This window comes from Phascolarctos cinereus, unplaced genomic scaffold, assembly GCF_003287225.1.
Source record: "Phascolarctos cinereus isolate Bilbo 61053 unplaced genomic scaffold, phaCin_HiC Scaffold_2;HRSCAF=192, whole genome shotgun sequence".
Taxonomy (NCBI): domain Eukaryota; kingdom Metazoa; phylum Chordata; class Mammalia; order Diprotodontia; family Phascolarctidae; genus Phascolarctos; species Phascolarctos cinereus.
Window position 1 is genome coordinate 318,596,469 of NW_027555625.1, and position 24,546 is coordinate 318,621,014.

General features: G+C 35.5%; 1 protein-coding gene across 2 annotated transcripts in view; it reads left to right on the forward strand.

Moving 5' to 3' along the window:
- Nucleotides 1-24,546, forward strand: part of DHX35 (DEAH-box helicase 35) — a 61,714-nt gene that overhangs the window by 21,116 nt on the left and 16,052 nt on the right. For both annotated transcript variants that reach the window (XM_078150228.1, XM_020990811.2), the window contains exons 5-14: nt 18-122; nt 1,393-1,454; nt 2,291-2,360; nt 3,872-3,931; nt 9,345-9,457; nt 11,058-11,154; nt 12,176-12,334; nt 13,737-13,947; nt 17,527-17,651; nt 19,032-19,086. In XM_078150228.1, coding sequence (XP_078006354.1) covers nt 18-122; nt 1,393-1,454; nt 2,291-2,360; nt 3,872-3,931; nt 9,345-9,457; nt 11,058-11,154; nt 12,176-12,334; nt 13,737-13,947; nt 17,527-17,651; nt 19,032-19,086 — 1,057 coding nt within the window. The remainder of the gene's footprint in view (nt 1-17; nt 123-1,392; nt 1,455-2,290; nt 2,361-3,871; nt 3,932-9,344; nt 9,458-11,057; nt 11,155-12,175; nt 12,335-13,736; nt 13,948-17,526; nt 17,652-19,031; nt 19,087-24,546) is intronic.

The following is a 24,546-nucleotide window of genomic DNA, read 5'->3' on the forward strand; positions in this document are numbered from 1 at the left end:
CTGTTTTTCCCTCAAAGGTTGCAGGGAGAGTTGCTGAAGAAAGGGGTGCAGTGCTGGGCCATGAGGTTGGATATTGTATTCGGTTTGATGACTGTACTGACCCACAAGCTACAAGAATTAAGGTGAAATGTTCAAACTTCCCCATCTATTCTTTATCGTAAGGAAGGACATATGTGCTGCTCATTTAAAGAAATTAAAGGATTCATATTTATATAGAGAACATTTTTTAATGCAATTACTGATTATTCAAAAATATACCAAGTTTCTTATGTACACTGTGTCCTGAAATAGGCACTGTGGGAAAAGACCTAAGAAATAGAGTCATGGTCCTTTCCCTCAAGGAACTTTTTAGTTTAATTGGGAAATATTTAATCAGAATAGAATAATGTGTCTATTTAGAACTGGAGGAGAACTCAGTGATTATTTAATTGAATTCCCTCAAGTAACTGTGTGTGGGCCTAAGAGGTTACATGACTTGTTCAAGCAAAACTAAGACAAAACTTGGGTGTCCTTACTTTTAATTCAGTATTTTTTTCCTACTACATCACATGGCTTTTCTATAATATTTACACTTAAAAAGACTTTAAACTAGGTAGTGGAAATTGATAAATCAAAGCATAAAGATACTACTTTTTCACTAGTTATAACTTCTGTGTCTTCATATTTCTTATATTTTATCTACCTTTTATGTTTGTCAAGACTAAACTAATTGCCATTTAAGCCGTGAGTAAAATATTGCATTTTTATTCACTGTTTACCATTTCACTTTCATGTAGCAGTCCAATTCAAAAAGAGTACTACTGTACTACTCTTCCAAGTCTAGAATGAGATTTCTGTTAAGATGTAGCAGTGAATTAGATTTAGATATGCCTGGAATAGGAATTCTGGAGTGAAGTAAAGATTAGATGTTATTATCTCCTGATGATCTCCTAGGATTTGCAGTATAGATACAACGTGAGCTAGAGAATGAACAGATAAGGTAAAATTACAATGGTCAATTTGCAGTCTTTGTCTAGTTTAAATATACTTGTCAGATTTCTTTGGAAAACTACAAGTATATCTCTAACTACTTCCTTTATGTGCAATATCAATAATAAAAGCCCAGGGAAAATGGTTCCCAAATAATAATTATGTATTGTTATACCATATAATCTTAAATATCATCTCTACAAAAATCTCAGTTAAAAAAAGACAAGCTCCAGTTGATTGTCCACTTATTTCAAACAGTAATTGGTAGACAAAACATTTAGATGTTTTCTTAGAATCTATTGAAGTGGGATTGATATTACACATAGATTTATCTTGTCAATAGATTATACTTTTAGCTCATTTAAAGTGTTTTTTTTTAATAAGACTGTGTTGTAATTAAATTGTACTTTTTTTTGCATTTAGTTTCTGACTGATGGAATGCTAGTCAGAGAGATGATGGTTGACCCATTATTAACAAAATATAGGTAAATGTGTTTTCTTGACAAGTTTTTTTAAAATTTTGTTAATGCTTGAATATTTAATTAAAATAAAATTTGTTGTGAGAAGTCATTTTGCAGGCTCAGAATGGTGAAATAATGGTGATCTTATAGTTTAGGTAGCAGAAACGCTTTGTAGACATTTTAAAATAGTCTAAAAATATGACTTGAAATGTCAATAAATTGTGCTGAGTTCTTCCCACTTACATACAAAAATGGGACCTACATAGTGAAAGCCAAGAGGAGGAATTGTATAATGGATTAGTGAACTTAAGATCACTTGATGAAAAAATTCTCTTAGTTGTTGAATGAGCCCTACTATGTGTCTACATTTTTATGTATTAAGATAAAGCTGGGGAAGATACACTTTCATGTTTCTAGATAAAGTCCAAGTTTCAGACCTGGAGTAGTTTGATAATGCCTAGGTCAAATATGATTTTGAGTTTATGCTGCCCTCTGTCATTAGCTGTTGTGTGCATTTTGGACTTTGCACCGTTTTTTCATGTGATAACATAGTTTTCCTGCCTATGATACAGTTCACAATGAAATATTGATGTCTTTTGTAATATTTTATTGATTTAAAACTTTTAGACGTGGAAGTGAACACAGCATTGTTCTTTGAAGATGTGTTAAATGTTGAGTTGACACAAATTTTTATTAGTATTAATATCACTGCATTTTCAGATAACTAGTTTTGCTACTACTAAAAGACAGTAGAAGGCTAAATTGCCAGAATACCTTTCAAAAACTAGATTTGATTATTCACATAGGGAAGGCTTGTTGTTTTCCACTGTTATAAAATTTTCCCCTCTTTTATTTAATAGTGCTCTTATGCTGGATGAAGCCCATGAAAGAACTTTATATACAGATATTGCCATTGGCTTGTTAAAAAAGGTAAATCTGTGCAGCTAGGGACAATTCCTGAATATTTGAGTAGAATATGTTCCATTTGCTTCTCGTTTGTCTTTTCCATACTCTTACTGCTCAATCAACAGACACTGCATTGTCACAGCACAAAGGGAAGTATCTGGCTTGCTAATATTCCAGTAAACCTTTCCAGTAAACCAACATAGTATGTCCTTAAATTAATTCACACTTCATGTGACAAAGATTATTCTCTTTGGTTCATAATGAGTGTTGATTCCAGAAAAATTTGACCACATCCACATCTGTATTACATTTTGGTAAGGTAAGATAACTTGTCTGTGAAAAAGGGCTAATTTATCATCCATCCATTTTTAGTAGCCATTCACCCCAACCTTAGTACTGTTTATCTCTACTTAGTGACAAAACAATGTTAAAGCATATTCACTTTTCCACTCACTCATCTGCTATGACACCCCTCCATGTATCCTCCATTCCTTCAGTGTAAGAACATACTCTTAATGCACAATCCTATACCTGTCTACCCCATATATACTCTCACCATGCTGTACATAACTCTATTCTAGATGTCAGGATCACCTCATTAATGATTACCCTTGGATTTGCAGCATAGCTCCATCCATCATATTCAGCCTGAAAATATACCTTTGTATACCATTTTACATTCTTCCCATAAATACTTAGACACATTTAATGCGTGCTTTTCACTATTCCCCAAACACACAGTCTGATCCAGAGGTGTCAGACATGCAGCCTACAACACTCCCAAGTATGGCCTGAACCAGATCGGAGCGTAATTAGGTAATATTTAACAAAATAAATAAAAGTACAATAAAACATAAATAATATTGCATTTTAAAACTAAGTTAATGTGTGGCTCAGAGTGAGCCTCATGTATGGATTAGTGGCCCTCATTTTTTTTTTTGAGTTTGACACCACTGGTCTATCTCATAAACTCATATCCAGACATCTTCCTTAGCTTTTAATTCTCTTTATAATAACAATAATAATAATAATAATGATAGTAATAGCTTACATTTATGATATCTATTTTATAGGTACAGAATCTGACACTCAGAAAAATTTGATGATTTACTCAGAGGCAACATTTAATAAATAGTAGAACCATGATTCAAACCTGTGGGTCTTTTACTCCTAAATCCAGTGCTCTTTTCACTATACCTTATTGCCTCTCATAAACTGATCCTTCTCCCTCATAGATGAACATACTTGCATATATGCACACTCATCTCACCTTGATATACAGGCTGTTTCCTCCTTTTTCTCCTTAGTCCCCCAACCTTATGTACCAAAACAGAAAATATTTGATTTTCATTCATCCATGTTACCCTCTTCTATCTTGCCACACTCCAGTCATTGTTTGTCTCTTATATATACTCTTTACTTATTCCAAACCTTTCCCCTCCTCCCTTCTCATAATATAACCTAGCATGTAGTTGTTTAAAAAAAAACAAAGGCCACTCTTCATCATTATTGTTTCTTGATTCTTTATTTTGTAGATCCAGAAGAAACGAGGGGATCTTCGATTGATTGTAGCTTCAGCCACTCTGGATGCAGAGGTATCACTCATTTCCCTCTACCCTCTATTTTGTTTGAACTAAACACAAGCACTGTTGTACAGAAAGAGATAAATTTTACCTCTAACAAAAAGATTTCACCTTTAGTAGAATGACCTGCTTTTGCTGTAATTCCACATGTTGTGCTGGATCCAGTTATGATGAGAGGACACTCCTTTTCAACTTGTGGGTAGAAATTAATTTGGAGCTAATTAAGTAAGTCCATGATAAGTGACTTAATTTGTTCTTCTGCAAACTTTTTTAGTATCCAGGTAGTTAGAATTTTGATTGGTGTTTTTTTTGTATGAAGGTTTTTTATCTTCAGTTTTTCTGTAATTGTAAAATAAAAATTGTAAATTCTTTGTGCAGATGATCCAGGTTCCTTTTCAACTTTTTAACTAAAAACACTATATTTTGAATAATACTATATAAATGTAATTTTCCTGGCTTAATTTGTTCCATATTTGTACCAAGTTAGGTGAAAGACTAAATATTATTTGGTCTGTTTGAACACAGTGTTTTAATTTAAGTCATTGTTGATTGGCATTTAGTAAACTTCTTTGATTCATAATTTTCCTTTTTTTTCCCTATGTCAAAATGGACTTCTTTCATTTTTGTATAGAAGCTCATATAGATGGCCTTTCTTAAATCAATTTTTATTAGCTCCCTTGAGGCAAGATAGGTGGAAGAAAATTATTGCGTTAATTAGTTCAGCAGCTTTGTTGTAATTAGTTCAGCACTTTGTTTGTACATGTCCATCTAAACAAATACTTATAAAGTGACTAATAATTGAGGAGTATTTTTTGAGCATTGTACCAGGTGTTCTCATTTTGTCTTTATTTGTCCTAACATATCAGTATATATTTAATGCTTGGTGAAGTTGGAAAAAAATGTTTCCTAGACAAATATTTAAAACATTTTGAAGATCACCTATTTTTTAAAAAGCAAAGTTTAAATTGTATTGACTTGGGGGTCAGGAAGGATAATTTAGTTGATGTTAAAAAGTTTTTTCATAAAAAATACACAGAAAGGTATTTTATGATAAAATATTTTATGAAGTAAAATTTTGTTTAATATTTTCATATCATTTTATGACATACTTGTAGTTGCCATAATCACAGACAGCAGAAGTCAAATCCATACTTGAATGAGCCATTACAGTTTAATGGGCAAGTGGTCACTTAGCCTTTGATTGAAAATCTTCAGAGAGGAGATTTTTTAGATAACTGTTATTTTTAGTAAGTTTTTTCTTTGATCAAGTCTAAATCTGCCATTTTGTAACTTCCATCTACTGTCCTAATTTTGACCCTGGGCAATCCACAAGCGTTTATTAAATATATAGTATGTGCAGGCACTGGGTGTACAAAGACAAAAATTAAACCGTTTCTGCCCTGAATAGCTTGTGTGATATCTGGGGAAATGACATAACTACAAAGTAATTTTGAGGGGAGAGGGGATGTTCAGAGAAGGCCTCATAGGCTAACTTCTCTTTTCCAGGCTTCACAGCCGCCCTGGTTCCTTCATCTGATCCTTATATGTCATGATCTCAAGGCCCTTCACAATCTTACTTCCCCTTCTTTGGATGCTCCCTTGGTTTTTAATGTCCATCCTAAAATGTGTCCCTTAGAACTGAATATAATACAGATTATTTCAGCAGTGCAGCTTAAACCTGTAGTTTGGAGAAGCAAGCAGACAAGCATTAATATTGAGTTCCTACTATGTGCCAGGTGTAGTGTGAGGCTGAGGATAAGAAGAAAAAGTAAAACAGACCCTGCCTTCAAGGAGCTCACATGGTAATTGGGTAGGAAACTTGTATATAAATAGGTCTATACAGAGTAGATCGAAGATAACTTTAGCAGCTAGAGGGACTGGGAAAGGCTTTCTGCAGAAGGTGGTAATTGAGTTGAGTGTTGAAGGAATACAGAGATTCTGAGAAGGTAGAGGTGAGGAAGAACATACTAGACATGAGGGACATCCAACGTAAAGGTGAGGAGATGAAAGATGGAGTGTTGTTTTCGAAGAATAGAAGTAGACCAATATGGTTGTACTTTAGAGAGGAGTAATATGTAAGAAGCCTGGAAAGATAAGGAGGACTCAGCTTACAGAAAGCTTTAATGTCAACAAAGGAGTTTATATTTGATTTTTGAGGTATTTGGGAGCCACTGGAGTTTATTTATTGGAGCAGGCAGGATGATGTGGTCAGAACTGTTCTTTAGGAGAATCAGTTTGGCAGGAGATTAGACTAGGGAGAGATATGTGAGGCAGAGATACCAACTAGGAGGTTATTGTAGTCATCTAGGAAAACAGGTGATAAAGGCCTGAGCTAGGATGGTAGTAGTATGAGTATTGAGAAAGGGATGGATCTGAGAGATGTCATGGAAGTAGAAATGACAGGATTTGGCAGTGGATTGGATGGGGGTTAATGGGGTAAGTGAGAGTAAAGAGTTGAGGATGATACTGGAAGGCTAATGGTGCCTTTGACTTTAATAAGGAAGTTTGGAAAGGGGGTGGGGTTTGGGGGGAGGAAAGGGCAGAAAGAAGATGATGAATTTAGATTTGGACATTTTAAATTTGAGATGACTGTAGGACGCTTAGTTGGAAATGTCCTATAGGCAGATAATAATGTAGGGATGGCACTTAAGAGATATGCTATAGCTAGATATATAGATCTGGAAGTCATTGGCAGAGATGATAATTAAACCCTAGAGCTGATGTCAGAAAGTGTAAGGGGAAGAGATGACTCAAGACAGAGCCTTGGGGTATGCCCACAGACCATGGGTTTCAGATGGATAAAGATCCAGCAAAAGAGAAGGTGCGGTCATCCAGGTTACAGGTGAATCAGGAGAGAGCAATGTCATTAAAACTTGGAGAGGAGGTAGTAAAGTGGTCAGCTATGGCAGATGTTACTGAAAGGTCAGGAGGGATAAGGATTGAGAAAAAGCCACTAGGTTTGGCAATTAAGACATCATTTTAACTTTGGGGGGAGCAGTTTCAGCTTGAGAACACCATAATAGATATTCTTATAACACCTAATATACTGCTTTTCATATAGTAGGTACTCAATAAATATTGATAGATTCATTCTGTGAAATGATTTGGAAAAATGTAATTTGGAATTTTATTTAGCATCTAATTCTTTACCCTGTTTACATTTTAGAATTTTTGCATTGTAAATTTTTTTTTCAGTCGAGGGTTCAATAAACCTGAAAGCATGCATTACTTTAGAAAGAACTCCCTCTTTGATAAGAACTATAGGAAAAACTGGAAAGTGGTCTGGCAGAAATTAGGTTTACATCACCTTTTTACACCATATTCCACAGTAAATTCAAAATAGATTTGTGACCTGAATACTGTTATATCATCAATTAGAAGAAGAGGGTCAGATACCTTTCAGCCATTGATAGGAAATGTAATCTTAACCAAACAAGGGGTAGAGGCACTTACAAAGATAAAATAAGTGATTTTGATTATTGTACATGAACTTGAAAAGCTTTTACACAAGCAGTGTATCTAGGATAAGAAGAGAAATAGTAGAATGAGAAAAAATCTTTGTATCAGATATCTCAGGTAAGAGTTTGTTATATGCTAGACATATTGACAACTCACATACATATAAATGCATGCATAGAATCAAAAACCATTGTCTAATAAACAAGTGAACAAAAGATATGAACAAACAGTTCTCAAAAAAGAAATGCAAACAATTACCTATATGAAGGAATGTCCCAAATCACAAGTAATAAGAAAGATACAAATCAAAACAGTCCTGAGGTTTCACCTCACACCCAAGCAAACTGGCAAGATGACAGAAGATGAGAATAGTCAGCAACTATTTACTGGAGAAAGAAAGGCACAAGCTGTGAATTAGCACACCCATTGTGGAAGGCAGTTTAAACTTGTGCATGTAAATGGACTAAAATGTCCATTACAGAGATTCTTCTACGAGGCATATATCCCAAGGAGGTCACTGACAAAAACAAAGGCCCCATCTATGCCCAGATATTTATAGCATCACTTTTTGTGGTAGCGAGGGACTGGAAAGAAATTAGATGCCCATGCATTGGGGATTAGCTAAACAAATTATGGTACATGAATGTAATGGAATATTACTGTTCTGTAAGAAACAATGAGAAACATAGAAAGACAGTATGAACAGATGAAGGATGAAGTAAGCAGAGTCAAGAAAACTGCACACAATGATAGCTATATAAATAGAACAACAGTCACAAAATAATCAAAAATAAATGTTGGAAAATTACAGAAGAATGAGCTTGGTCCCAAAGAAGACCTATGAAAGCTATGAGAAAACTCTATCCTCAGCTGCTTTGCAGAGGTGGGAGGTCTCCAGGCACGAAACATTCCATATATTTTCAGATTTTTTTCAGTGTAGTAATCAGTTTTGTTGATTGTTTCTCTCTGTCTTTTTTTTTTTTAATGTAGCCCCAATAAGGGTTAATTGCACACGTGCAAACAAAGCTGTGTTTTGTTGAGTGAGGTTTGGGGAGTTTTTTGTTTGGGATTTTCTTTGAGCTCCACAGGAGCATTGAGGGGTGGGGTGTCTGGCCAGGTTGATGTCAGCTACAAAATGGGAAGCCTGAGGAATGTGGATGTTTCTCTTTTTCTGTAAAAAATATTTCTTTATCTGGGATAGCTCTCTGGTAGGGGGAGGCATATGGGGGAAATCTAGGTAAATTTAAAACAAAGGATATCAATAAAATTTGTTTCTTAAAAAGAAACACTTAGAGTTTGGGCCAGTATTAAAACACTCCCCAAATTGCACTCTCTTTGACAGCGCGTATTCAGGTTTTTATCTGAAACGAGGTGTCTTAAGAAATCAGGTCAAAAGTATTACATAAGTGCTTTCCATTTTGAACTACTCATTAATTAGAGTATGTCATATTGAGTGAAGTTTTGAAGGTTGACTTCTCTTTCTAAACCTTTATTGGAAATTGATTAAAATTTGATTGCCTAAAACTACAGTTTTAAAGAAATTGGGGCATCTGTTTTTATTATCATTATTAATACTTGTATAATGCCATTTATATAGTAGGAGTTTTTGTATGAGTATAAAATAGAAACAATAATAATGATAGTATTTTAAAGTTTTCAGAGTGCTATACATGTATTATCTCATTTGAGCTTCATAGTAAGCTTGTGAAGTATTATTACAGGTATTATTATTCCCATTTCACGGACGAAGAAACTGAGGCTCAATAGAAGCTTACCATGGTCTCACTGATAGTAAGTGTGAGATTCTAACCCAGGTCTTCTTGACTCTAAGCTCATTACTTAGTCCAGTATAACAATCCTATAGTGTTGTTTCCCATTTGCCCTTGGATTTCAATTCTCTTTTTGTTTGAAATGTGCTTTTTTGGAGATGCATGACAAATTGCTAACTTGTTTTTTAATATTACAGAAATTTCAGAATTTCTTTAATCAAAATGAAACCAGTGACCCTGGTAAGGATACATGTGTGATCATTACAGTGGAAGGGAGAACATTTCCAGTGGATGTCTTTTATTTACAGAGGTTTGTTGTTATTTTAATCCTTAAAATGGTCTTTTGAAAAATATATCTGTGATATGACATTACATAGCATATGCTGGGTTCTGTAAAGAACTGCTATTTGGACATAGTAAAATCAAATATTTTCAGCTACCCAAAAGTTATTAAGATATCTTAGAAAGTTAATCTGTTTTCAGATGGAGATGTATTTTCTTTTTTTCTGTTGGTTGAAAGGAGAGACTTTGATTAAAGTGATATTTTGGGATCTCAGTACTCTGGCTCTCATGACTTCATAGAATCTGTGATGGTGAAAGGTTTGTCTGTCTTTCTTCGGATGAGGAGTAACGTATGCGTTTATTTCTCTCTTCCTTGGTTTGTTCTCCTGTGTGGCATTATATAGTTAGATACATAAACTGTAGTGCACACATTCACAAATGCAGTAAGCGGACTCTTGAGTCTTCCTCAGCACTTAACATTTACGTGAATCTCTGGTTACTTGTGAAAAGAACACTGGCTCTGGAATTAGAAGACTCGGGCTCAAATATTGCCTCTTACACTATTTGTGTGACCTTGGACAAGTCACCGAATTCCTTGAGTCTTAGTTTCTTTATTTATAAAATGAAAGTCTTGGACTAAGTGGCTCTGAGTTTCGATCTAGAGTCCTAATTTTCAGGCCTGGGGCAGGTAGGACTTCTGACAGCTAGAAGCTTGATTTAACTGGTCCCCAGGCTTTCTGTCTCCTTATCCATGTCCAGGCTCTTGAGAGGTCTGTCTAGATGATGAGTAGTGGTTGGACAGTGTCTCTTACCTGGTGAAGAGATAAAGGCAAGGAGCAGGGGTAGGTAGGTAGGCAGGCAACTCTGGCTGTTGTAAATTTGAACTCTGAATGGCTATAGATTGTGCCCTTCAACCTCAGTTTTATTTGAAAATGACAGGGGAAGGGGCAGCTAGGTGGCACAGTGGATAAAGCACCGGCCGTGAAGTCAGGAGGACCTGAGTTCAAATGCGGCCTCAGACCAAACACCTGACGCCTACTAGCTGTGTGACCCTGGGCAAGTCACTTAACCCCAATTGCCCCCCCCAAAAAAAAACAAATTAAAAAAATAAAGATGTGAATAAAAAATTAACTTATTTAAAAAAAAAACCAAAAATGACAGGGGAGTGAATGTTGAAAACTAAAATAAGTTAATTAAAAAGAAAATGAGAGGGATTCCTGGGTGGGAGGATGTCTGTGGATCAACCCTGCTAAGCCAGAAATTTGAAATGCATGTCCTACTGATAGTGAATGTTGTTTTCACAAAGGAAAACATCTATTTAAGTATTGAATATTTTAATTTTGTCTTTTTATAAAATAACATTAAAGGAAAACCTGTAATATCTATGGTGCCTATTTAGGAGAATAACATTAAGTGATACATATTTCAGAGGGAAACGTTTTCTCCTGTAACCCCCTGTATACTAATTTTCAATTAGCCAGACCTGTATTGATGGGTGGTTTCTTATTTTCCTGAGTCTGTTACCAAATTAACAAGGTAACATTGGATTTCTAATCTACATACAGGTTATAGTAAGTGAATGTAGTTAGTTTTTTTTTGTTTCTGTTTTTGTTTTTGTTTTTTTGCAGTCCTGTTCCAGATTATGTGAAATCAACTGTGGAAACTGTGATGAAAATTCACCAGACAGAGGGTGATGGTGATATATTGGCATTTCTTACTGGCCAGGTAATCCTGTTGGATCTTTTTTTCCTCTTAAAAACTAATATTTTATTAATTTATTTTATTTCTTTATACCATAAGCCTTTCCCAATAACGATTCCTCCTGTACTTATCTTCTCTTATTTAATCATGCACATATATAGAATAGTTTAGAATGTAGATTCTTGATGCTTTCTTTAACCATTCATTTGACGTTGTGTATCATTTGCTTCCTTAATTCTAGAAAACTGACATAGCTCTGTGGTTTGAACTAATTTACCATACTGCTTAAATTGCCAGTGAGTCATTAGTTTGTGGGGGCTCAGTGTGAAGTGGTTAGTCATGTTCTAAATTGATTAATTTGTTTTATAGGAAGTTGAATGGTGCAGCCAATAGGTCTTAAATCCGTTTGGCTTTTTTGTTTACAGAAGATACATGTTTCCACATCTGATTTTTATTGTGTACATCTTGTTGCTGTATCTAGCTTTTCCCAGGAATAGTCTTTTAATCATGGGCCAGTGGTGCCAAGAAGCTTGACTGCAACAAAGCCCCGGTGCTGGTCTGTTATCAGAACACTCCTCAACTAACTACTTGAGTTGCAATCCTTTCCACTATTAAACATTTTCCACAACATAATGATCTTTCTTGGAGAAAGCTTTCTGCTGCCTCACAGGCCACAGCTTGCAATGAATGTATGTGCAATGTTTGGCTTCCAGTGCAGGAAAACTGAGTAGCAGAGTTACTGTTTTGATTTCCCAGGAACTTTTTTCCCTTTGTGCCCAATTCATTTATTTGAGTTACAAATTTTATTCCTGAAATTTGTTATCATCCTAGCAATACTATTTTTATATATAATGCTCAATCATTATCATAAATAAAGTGCTGGGTCTCTAACCCAGGTTTTTAGGCTTGAAATCCAGTGACATTTTTACTGTGCTGTACTGTTTCTCAAAGATGTTGAGCATGAATTTCATTTTTACTTTTCCCTAAGGATCACAAAATGCTATTTGCCTTCTCTCATCTTTTCCCATTTTTCGTTGCATTTTAGGAGGAAGTAGAGACTGTTGTTTCTTTGCTAATTGAACAAGCCCGAGCATTGTCTCGGACTGGTATGAAAAAGCACCTCCGTGTTCTCCCCATGTATGCTGGGCTGCCTTCATTTGAACAGATGAAGGTGTTTGAAAGAATGTCACATAATGTCAGAAAGGTAACACTAATGATAATAGCTCCAATTTATATATTGCTTTAAGGTTTGCCCTGTGCTTTATCAATATTATTTTAAAACAGTTTTCACATGATCAAGGATGAGATGTAACTTCTTTTTTTTTTAACTGGATGATCCATTTTTATAGGAATATTTTTGAAATGAATTCAAGGAAGTATCTTAGTCAAGGGTATGTTGATAAACAGTAAATCTAGAAACCCATAGTAAATTGTTAGATAGCAGTTTGAAAAAGATCTAGGGGTTTTGGTGGGATACTGATTTGAGGATACTGAGGCGTAGAAAAGTTAAGTGACCTGCCTTCCCCATAATAGGGCCAGGTTCTGAATCCAGGTCTTCTAAGTCCATTGCCCTTTTTCTGCTCTGCCTCTGTGTATAACAATAAAATAGTACTAGGTTATGTTCCTGAGATTGACAAACCTCCTGTCTTATTGAGGTTGAACTAGAGGCCATAATCTCGGAGTATGGAATTACTTGCTTTTCTTCTATATATTTAAATTTACCTCATGGCAAAACTACCTTGGCTTAGTGGCTGACCCAGCACATGATGTACAGATACACATAAGTCTATAGTAGATAAAATATTAGAATCTTGAGGGTGTGGTTTCTGGTCCACTTGTTTTGAATCACAATTTGCTTGTAGTACCACCTTTAAATTCAGGTTTGGGTGTGTCTAAAAATATTTCTTTTTGAGCTTGGCAGGGAGTCAGTAGGGAGCATCACCTTGGAAAACTGGAGGATCCAGCAAGTCTTCTACTCACTGTGCTTGGTTTCCCCAAGTGCAGTCAGTACTGCTGTGCTTTTCCACTGTGTTGGCAAGAATGCATAGGCAGGTCAGAAGTTGGGTTGTGATTGCTGCCTTCAGCACCTAGTAGGCAGGCCTGGTAGGGTGAGAGGGAAGTGGGGGGAAGTGAAAGTTTGCAGGTTCACCTCAGATTTTGGATGCCATAGCAATAGGTTCTTTTTCACCATTGTGGAGCCTTGGGGCATGGCATGGTCAGAATACAGAGAGCAAAAGGAGGAAGAAGGAGACCTTTGTTCTGTTCCTGGTTTTATCAGGAATTTTCTATGTGATCTTGTTAAAATCATTTAATTTCCCTACTTGCAAAAAGGGATAATCTTTGGCCTTCATATTTCAGAGGGTAATTGTCAAGGTAAAAATAAGGGCTATAAAGGCACTATAAAAGTTGAACATGCTCTACAAAGGCAAGTTTATACCTTAGCTACACCAAGAAAGTTTCTATAGTACTTGAAGATAAGGCCTTAAAATTTGCTGTGTATTTGGCTACTTTAAAACATGTTCTAAATATTAGATTATATTTGATGTCTGTTTAAAATTGAAAAAGATCAGTCTACTTTAAAAAACATTTTTTTGGGTTACCTTTAGGTGATAGTGGCAACCAACATTGCAGAAACATCTATTACAATCAATGGAATTGTGTTTGTGATAGACTGTGGCTTTATGAAACTTCGAGCCTATAATCCCAAAACAGCTATTGAATGTCTTGTGGTAGTTCCAGTGTCACAGGCATCAGCCAATCAACGAGCAGGACGTGCAGGTCGCAACCGCTCAGGGAAATGTTATAGACTTTATACAGGTTAGTATATTTTTTTTTAAATCTTATTTTTATTGGTCTCTTGTTTTTCTCTCATCCTTATTTCTGAATATGTCCCTCTCTTCTACCCTATCTAGTGATTTACTCCTTGTAATAAAGTTTAATAATTTTTAAAAAATTCAACATAACCAACCTGTATATCAAGATGTATCTTAGTCCTCTTCTTTTGCAGAGAGGAAAAGGAAGTGTGACAAATATTTAATGTTAAGGGACAAAACTATATATTATATCCAGTAGATATTTACATCCTATATATGACCTATTACTATAAAGTAATGGGGCAATTTTAAAAAGAAATATACTCATAATTTATATATCTGTTTAAGTACTATGCCCATCAAAACTTGGAAGGCAATATATTTGTTTTAGCAGTGCTGCCGTTGTTTAAACCTTTTGGAACTTTTCTTTGGGAATTACTTTCAGACCTAGTTTACATGCCACACAAGAAAATCAACTTTTACTTTATTGTCACACCTTATTTTTGACCCCAAATAATATTAAGGCAGTGAGATGGCACAGTAGGTAAGAGTGCTGGGTCTGTAGTCAGAAAGCCCTGAGTTCAAATTTGGCTTCAGACACTTACTGGCTTTGTGACCCTGGACAAATCACTTAACCTCTGTTTGCCTCATCTGTAAAATAGGGAAAAGAATAGCATCTACTTCCCAGGGTTCTTGTGAGTATCAAATGAGACATAATGCCTGGCATATAGTAAGCGCTCTATAAATGTTAGCTATTATTATTAGATTATATTATTCATTCACCTACCTTGCTAATCACAATTAGTTCTGCATGACTTTTGGCAGTTTCCAAAACTGAGCTCTTAAAAGAATAAGGCCATTTTATTGCCCTTTAACAACATTCTGGCCTCTGCAGTTCTATTTATTGAACTGTATAGTCATCTTCATTTCCTTTCCATTTTAGCCATCTGTATCTTAGCCCTCATTATCATTTTTAACTATTTCAAATTCTAAGACCTAGGCCTTTGAAAATTCCCTTACCTGTCCCAAATCTCATATCAATGTCCTCAGTATTTGTGGGGGAGAGTGAGCACACACTTACAAGAACCTGGCAGGGAAGCACATATTAAGGGAAAACCCATTCGCTATGGGCAGTTGCTAAGGGTTGGCTTTGATGCTATCATTCCATTCTGGAACATCTGCCCCAGGCAAAACTCGGCTTACTGCTTGCCTTTTGGCCTTCACAGCTCTTTTTTGGGCAAATTCCCCCCCCCCCCCCGGACTCAAGACTGCATTTACAAGCTCTTTCAACTTACAATCACCCTTTAAAGAGTGCTTAGGAATATGATTAAGTTCCCTTTAAGTCAGAGAACTGCAAAATTCTTCAGACTGGCTATTTAAATAGGGTTATAACCGTCCCATTCAGCCTATTATTTACTCACCCAGATCCTTTATCATCTGTTCAGTAAGTACAGATCACACAGTGACTCAATTTAGGTTGACTCTTAAAGCAAGCCAGACAAACTTAGTTGTCAGCTCACCAGAATGCAAAGCTGCAGAAAGTGCCTTTTTTCCTGTCAGCTGTTTCTTCTCAAACCAGAGGTGGCAGCAGAGAGCAGCAGGTGCTCAAAAGACACTTCACCTCTCTTCCTCTCTAGGTGGCACCAAAGGGCAGTAGGTGTGGCTGAAGCTCTTAGCCAGTAAAGTCAATTCTCTTTCCCGTCAGTCAGGAATCACTTACCTGAAGCCTTCTTTTAGTTGGCTGCTTCTAACTGCCGTTACTCAAATTGCATAGCTTTTCCACCCCATGCTGTATCTTTTGGCCTCAGCACAGATTCTTGTCATTACCCTTCAAATCAAGTTCCTATCCTGGGTTCTGTCTACTGTGGCTTAAATGAGAGCCACTTGAAACTGACTCAGCTTTCACTTAAAAGGTGACCAATCACCATATTTTCTCCATGAAATCAAAAGCCCTTTTTTTTAATGATCCCTCGGTCACCAAATACATATATCACTTCTCATTTTGTGAATTTTACCATTTTTAGAAATAAAAGTTATATGCATAATGAGCTAAGGGGCCATAATGTCCTGTAGCTCCAAAGTCTTCAACACAGTCTTCCCCCCCATTTTGTATTTTGAACTTTCCTTTCATTCATATTTAATAAATAAAAATTCTTTCTCTGCCCCTTTAAATCATCAGACTATTTGCATATAAGTGATGTATCTATATAGTTCATATGATTTGAGTCGTTATAGTTATGCTGCAGGTGATTTTCTATCTAAATCTATGTGGAAGCTATTCATACACATATTTTAACAGTTTTTCTTAAACAAAAGTTCATTTCCTATTTATTTTAGGCATCAAAATGTTCATCTCTAACAGCATTATCTTAGATCCTTTAATAGTTAATATGTTTCTTTATATAAAAATGCTTTTTCTGTCTCTTTCACCAGTTTATTTAATGGACTGTACAATATATCTTCATGATCTGCTGCTGAACCAGTTCTCTACTCTGGCCACCTTCACTTTCTGTTTCTAATTTTGCTGAAGAAAGTAATGAAATCATACCGATAAGGTCCATTAAAATTTATCCCTTAATAATTTCAGCTAGGCCTATCTTTTTGCTTGGCAGTCTTTTTATTCATTTCTTATTGAATGTTATAGGGAGTACCCACGACAACTTACTTTTCCACTTTTCCTTAAATCCTCCTAGGTTCTGCTCTTGTTCTCTTATGTTAAACATAAGTTGTTTCCTGCTTTACTGAGAAGGTTAGGGTAGGAGCTCTCGAACTCTCATAGGATCATAGATTTAATTTGAAGAAATATCAAAGACTGTCTGATTCACCTCTCCTATTTTATAGATGTTAAAACTGTGGCCTAGAAAGGTTGAAAGACTTTGACAACTTCACACATAGAATGTCAGAGATGGAATATGAATCTGTTTTCTGTCTCTAAATGTAATGCTCTTTCCACTATCCCACATTGTCTTTCTTACCCATCTGTTTCTCCTCCTCTTCTGTTTTAGAGGGAGGTATTATAGTACATTGGGAAGACTGCTGCATTTAGAGTAAGAAGACCTGGATTCAAATCCTGGCTCATCTATTTCTTACCTGTGTGGCCTTGGATGAGTCATTTAACTCCTGTGGGCATCAGATTACTTATTTGTTAAATGAACTAAACAAAACTAAAATTGGACTACATGATCTCTTAGGTCCCTTCCTTCTCTGAATCTATGATCCTGTGTGCTTCTGTAAGAAGATGTTTCTCCACAGCTAACTGTTATAGCTGTTCTCTTGATGGTATCTCTTACTACTTCCTGTGCCTTATCAATAGTTTAGGCAGATATGGTATGGTAGAATCCTGAATCTCTAGTCAGGAAACCAACTCTGACAATTAGTAGCTCTGTGAATCTGACCAAATCTCTTCAACTCCCTGACCCTTAATTGCCTTCATGTAAGATGAGAATGATACTATCTTAGTACTATCTTTCTTACTAGTTGTGGGGAAAGTGTTTTGTTAACATTGAAGTGCTATGGAAGAGTGAAGCTGTTGATGTTATGATTGTGAAGCTTAATTCCAGAAGCTTTTCTTTCCTATCCTCAGAGGAAGACTTTGAAAAGTTGCCCCAATCCACTGTACCTGAGATGCAGCGTAGTAACCTGGCACCTGTCATCTTGCAGCTAAAAGCGCTAGGAATCGACAACGTCCTCAGGTTCCACTTCATGTCTGTAAGTCTTGTCTTGTTTTGAGCTCCCTCTACTGGGTGAAAAAGTGGAGCTAATAATCTAGCATCTAGTTTTCTAAGATTGATTGCAAAGTATAGCAATTGAGTATTACTGAAAAGGTAATTTCTCCGTAATTTCACATTTAGAATGCATGCAAACAACCCTCCTGTCCATTTGCCCTTTGTAGCATAGTTTGTTATTATAAAGCTTCAAAAATACCAGTAGTCAAATCATGTTCCCTTAAACTAAATTAAGATAAGTGTTAATTGTATTTCCCAGTATAAGCAGTATAAAGGTTCCATAGTGGATCAGCTGTTGGGTAATAAATGTACAAAAGCTCATCTAACAATTCAGGCCATTTATAGCAAGAAAAACCCATATTGTCCTTTATGCCATGAGGTGAGTCAGGCTGCTTGAGGTAGGAGTATTACAGTAGGTTTTTTTTAAAATGCAGCTTTTGTGTTAAGCTATGGTTTCTACAGTTGCATTGGTCATAAACCATGCATTTTTCAGAATCTTTTTCTGGCAGATTATAAAATCAGTGTGGTTTGTACAGTTGAAGCATGTTGGAAAAGGCACTGGAGATGTGTGTTCTATTTCATGTGTCTGTTATTACCTAATTAATAAATTCTGTGTACTTGGTGAAGTCATATAACTTCTGTCTTCTTCAACTTTTTTGTCAAATGAGTATAATAATACTTGTTTTCACCCTGCCTTTTTAGAAATACTGTGAGGCTTAGATGAAATATAAGGGCATATAGAAAATGTTTTGTGAAAATGTTTGCAAATAAAAGTTGTGATATTGTTCTTGTGACTGCTTTTACATTAATTTTTTAAAAAATCTTTAGAATTGTGAACTTAAGATCCAACCATAAAAAGAAACAAACATGAAAAAAAAGGGTAGCATCTTACCCTAGACTTTTTGCGTAGAAACAAACAAATGAACAAACAACAAAGAAGCCAAGAAAATGCTTTATTCTGTCTCATTCTAGACTGACTCAAAGTTTTGCTACTTTTTGACCTTGTCCTTTTTTCCTTTGCTTTTTTTTAATGTGACTATAAAACAAAAATAAGAGAATTTTAAGAAATCAAGTAATATGAAGAAACTAGACAGAATCAGGAAGTAGATACTGAATTAAAGTTAACACTTCCCTCAAAATCAGAACTGTATAATAATCCTCTCGGAAAAAAGGATATAAATGTCTGTGCTTGGACATCATCTGATTGGTCCCTATTCATGTGGTATGGAGAGCTTTGGTGTGTTGTATTTTAGTGATATGGCTAAGTTGTGCAGAATACATAGGAATTCAGGGAGGAAATCTTCATAGTTTTGCAACAGTGGTCCCAGAAGAGTTTAATTTAAACTTAAATTTTTTTTTGCAGCCTCCTCCAGCACAGTCTATGGTCCAGGCTTTGGAGCTACTCTATGCTTTGGGAGGTGAGCATATATTTTCTCTTATTGTGTTTTTACTTATGGTAACCTTATAAGTGGACAGTAGGCTAATTCAGGTAGCACACTGGTATTCTTTGGGATATTAAAAGAATAGGAAGAAGGATTTGAGCCTTCATAGAGGATATATGGAAAAACAGACAAAAATTTACAGGATGAGAAATTATGGAGGGTCTTTGATCCACGTCAGTGGAAGGAGTATCCACACTGATGAAACTGAATCTTTCAGAGAATCCAAGTATACTGGCAAAAAATGAGAACGTCCCTTTTATAGGCTATATTTTGTTTCTTTAAGCTACCAAGATCATAAAATGCTAGTTTCTTCTACAACCATGTCCTTAATGGAAAACTGTTACATGGAAAATACACATTTGTGAAAAAGAAGAAATTGTCATGATCTTTTTAATAATATTTAATGTCATACTGTGTATAAAGATTTTATGAAGTATATCAGCACAGGTATAAATTGTTTAGAAGAATCATGCAAAATCAAGCCATTTAGACAGAACAGACAAGAGGTTAGGTTTTTCCAGAGGATATTTCTCTCAGAACAGAGAGAAAGCCACAGTCTGAATTTAAAGTAGGAAAAAATATACAGATTGGCTCTGGTTCCAAGGAACTATATTATACAGGATTATATTGAACTTTAAAACCATATTTTGATTTGTTTTAAGCATTAATATTAATTATCATAGGATAAAGTTGTCATTGTTTCTTTACTTTTCTAGCTATAGAGAATTCGTTAACTTTCGTTTATGAAAGTTCATAAATGAAAGAAAAATGTAAGAAGCATTTCTTATACAATAGCTAATAAACTTTTGAAATGCAAGAAATGATTTTAAAGGTTCACTTCTTTTGAATAACCATTTTAAAGTGACCGTTATGTGCACAGCACTGTGCTGATGTTTCTTGCATTATATAGGTTTAATAAGTACTGTGTAAAAAAACACTCTTTACATTTTTCCTTTATTTGTAAACTTCATTTCCTCTCTGAAAGTTATTGAATTTACTCATTCATCCAGCTAGTCAAAGTTTAAGGTAGGAAAAAAAACCCTTTTGATTGGTTTTAAACACTTTTTAAATCTTTAAATTCAAGGGTTGAATTGTTTGGGGTTTGCAGGGGACAGATTTTTTTTAAATATTCTCAAGACAATAGGATATAAACCATTAGGAGAGTTCATTATTTGATCTTGTTTGATCCTGAATACTTAATGTTTTCTTTTTAAGCAGGCCACTTTTACTAGCATGAATGAGATCAATCATGTTAGAGTTTTGTCTGAATTATCTGGCTAATTGTGGTTGTTTACTAGTATGTCAGCATCCATCCATTGAGTATTGATTCAGTTTCATATTTTCTTTGGTTGTAGATCAAAATAGGATGTAAACCAATCAGTTAATAACCAAAGAATTCCTATTTGTAATCATCTTACATTTGCTCTGGGGCAAGTGACAATTTATGGTTCTTTACTTATTGTTTGTCTCGTATTTTATTCTAGGTTTCTTCAGATTTAAATCAAAATAGAATTTTTGAAATGCTTAGCTTTGCAAATTTCAGCTCGACTTTTGACAGTCAAATTAGGTTTAATTTTACCCCCAAAGTAAACGCAGACATTAACATTTTTTCAAGTCTGACTTTGGGATAATTTGTATGGTACATGCAGTTATGTATTAACTCTTAGTTATCTGTTAACTACCCAATGGCATGTATTTGAACAATCATTTCTATTTTGATTTTTAAAAATTGTACTTCTTAATATTTGAGTTGATATTTTTTATTTTTACATCACCTTCATTTTCAAATATGTATCTCATCAGCTCACAAGAAAACCATCTCTTATAACAGGATTAAAAAGTAAAAGGGGAAAAAGTTTGGCAAAACAAACTAACACATCAACTGAGTTTGATGATATATACAATTCCTTCACTTATAGTTTTGTCTTGTAAAAAAAAAGGAGGCAGGTGTGGGTATGCTGATAAGTGCTTAACAGCTGGCATTCCAGGAAAAAAAAATTACCCATGACATACTTTTAAATTTAATTCATATTATTAACATTTTCTCCATCACTTTCTTAAGTCTAGACAATGAACAAAATAATAAATCAAGCCCTGATATATAGCATTCACTGATTTCTGAGGTATAAATGCTCTCCCTAAAAATTTAACAGTCATTTTTTATGAGCTAGTTCTAGCTGGCCCCAGCATACACTTCGAATGAGGTACATTTTTTCGTGGTCATTATAATTACAGTATTCAGTTTCATTTTTAGTGTTCTTGCCATTTACATTTTTGTAGTTATTGTGTGTGTTGTTTTCCTCGTTTTACTTGACTTCAGTTTTACATCAGTTCTTATCTTCTCATACTTCTCTGAATTCTTCAGGTTTATCATTTTTTTATGGCACATATTCATGACCATACTACAGTTTGTTTAACTGGTTCTCAGATGATGGGCATTAACTTTTTTCCCCAGTTCTTAATCACTTCAGAGAGTTCTGCGATGAATGTTTTGGTAGTATTAATATGTGACCTTTCTGTTTTTGACTTCCTCACATAGTAGTGGGATGTCTCTGTTAAAGGGTATTATTATTTAAGGCACTTTAGTCCTTGACCCATTTGCCACCTAAATCCCAACTAGCTGGACCACAGTCATTTTTCTTCCCATCCTCAGTCCTCATTCCCCAATTCCCATTTAGTGCCAAAAGGTCCAGTAAAGCAGTTATTGCAAAGGGCCCTTCAATCTAATCTCTTATCCATTGCCCCCTTCCATTTTTCCTTCCCAGAGGGACTGTGATGTCTTATTCCCAGCCCCACAAACTCTTACTTCCTTCTGACCCTCTGTCCTAGTCCCTGATTCTTATTAATTGTGGTCTGAACTCCTCCAAGATGTTTCTCTCACTTTCCTCTAGGATGGACATGACCATTTATACCACTTTGCTGAGCAGGGAGTCACCATCTAGGATAGAACTACCTGGCCTTATCCTTTGCTCTGCTGCTATGCCCTCCACACCCATAGGCATTGCCTTCTACTCTGTGACTGAACCTTTCTATGTGTATTGTTTCTCTCAATTACAATTTGGGTTCATTGATAGCAGGGACTGTCTCACTTTTGTATTTGTATACCCAGTGTTTTAGCAAAGTGCCTGGCACATAGTAACCACTTAGTAAATGCTTTTTCACTCGTTCATTCATTTATTCTATTTCTTAGCACAATTCCAGATTGTTCTCCAGAATGATTGGACCAGTTCACAGCTCCACCAATATTAGTATTCCTGTTTTTCTGTAGACTTTCCTACATTGAAGAATGTGTTTTCAGTTGGTCAAAAACATTTATCAAGCACCCTACTATGTTCCAAGCACTGTGTTAAGTGTTAGGGATACAAAGAAAGGCAAAAGACAGCCCTTGACCTGAAGTAGCTTACAGTCTAATAGAGGACACAGCATGCAAACAAGTATGTATAATTAAGCTATATGCGGTATAAATGAAATAATCAGCAGAGGGAAAGCATAGAATTAAAGGAGATGATGAAAGGCTTCCTTTTTATAATTAGAAGGATAGAATTTTAAGGATAGAAAGACTTTTTTTTCCCTTGGGTTTTATTTTTTTTGTTTATTTCTTTTTCTTTTTTAAAAATTTTTATTAATTTATTTTGATTTATCAACAATCACTTCCATGTGCTTTTGAGTTGAAAATTTTTCTCCCCTTTCCTCCCCCCCACCCTCCCCAAGACGGCTCACAATCTGGTATAGGCTATACATTTACGTTCCTATTAAACATATTTTCACATTAGTGAAGTTGTGAGTAAAAATTAAAACCAATAGGAGGAACCATCAGAAAGATGAAACAAAACTCAACAGAAGGTAAAAATAGGTGATAGCGATTCGACTTCCTTAGTTCTTTCTTTGGATGTGGATAGCATTTTCCATCCCTGTAGCAGACTTCTGAGTACACTATGAAGTTATCTCTGGTGAGGCTGAAAAGAGTGAAAAAGAAAGAGAGAGAGAGAGAGAGAAATGCAGACTAGGGGGTAGCAAGTTATAAACAAGCTCCATTTATTGATCTCAGAGTTAGGGTTTTTATACCCCATTCATGGGAACAGAATCAAGAATGGAAAAAACCAAGTATCAACAATTAATTCTTCTCATGGTAACAGTAACTGGGGGGAGTATCCCCCCAGAATCGTCTCCTCGCTTCCCGATTATCTTTCAAGGTTTATTGAAAAATCCTTCATCCTCTCAAGGGACAGACAGCGCCTGGAAGAGGTTGGAGAGCCTACATTCTGACCTAGATGGCTCTTAGATAATGGACAGGAACAGGAACATCCCGACATGACCTATATCCTCAAACCCATCAGTGCAAGCCCTCAACACATCCCGAGGCCTCTGGAGATGTCTTAGATCCTTGTAATGCTGAGAAGGGTTCAGTTTAACAATATTAGTCATCACATAATGTGGCTGTTATTGGGTACAAAGTCCTCTTGGTTCTGCTCACTTCACTCAGCATCAGACCACATAAGTCTTTCCAGGTTTTTCTGAAGTCAGCCTGTTCATCATTTCTTATAGCACAGTAGTATTCTATTACATTCATATACCACACCTTGCTCAGCCATTCCCCAATTGATGGGCATCCTCTCAATTTCCAATTCTTTGCCACCACAGAAAGAGCTGCTATGAATATTTTTGTACATGTGGATCGTTTTCGCATTTGTTTGATCTCTTTGGGATATAGCCCTAGAAGTGCTATTGCTGGATCAAAGGGTATGCACATTTTTGTAGCCCTTTGGGCACAGTTCCAAATTGTTCTCCAGAATAGTTGGATCATTTTACAACTCCACCAACAATGTGTTAGTGTTCCAATTTTCCCACATCTTCTCCAACATTTATCATTTTCCTGTTTTGTCATGTTGGCCAATCTGATAGGTGTGATGTGGTACCTCAGAGTTGTTTTGATTTGCATTTCTCTAATCAATAACGATTTAGAGCATTTTTTCATATGACTATAGATGGCTTTAATTTCTTCATTTGAGAACTGTCTGTTCATAGCCTTTGACCATTTATCAATTGGGGAATGGCTTGTATTCTTATGAATTTGTCTTAATTCTCTATATATTTTAGAAACGAGGCCTTTATCAGAGAGACTGGTTGTAAAAATTCTTTCCCAATTTTCTGCCTTCCTTGATAGAAAGACTTTCAAAGAACTCTTAGTCACTTCTCTCATTTTACATATAACGAAACTGTCTATAGGGGTTAGTAATGAGTTAGTAATAACTCAGGTTTTACTATGTTCTTTTTAGGGTATGAAGGTGATTTTTATGGGTTACCACATGTAGACCAATGCTTTTTGAATAGTTTTACTCTTTGTACACTGGGATTTGTTTTACTTCATTCACGCTGCCATATAGGGTCCCATCACTGTGGTAGGGGAATAATGACTTTGCCTTATATCTTTAATCC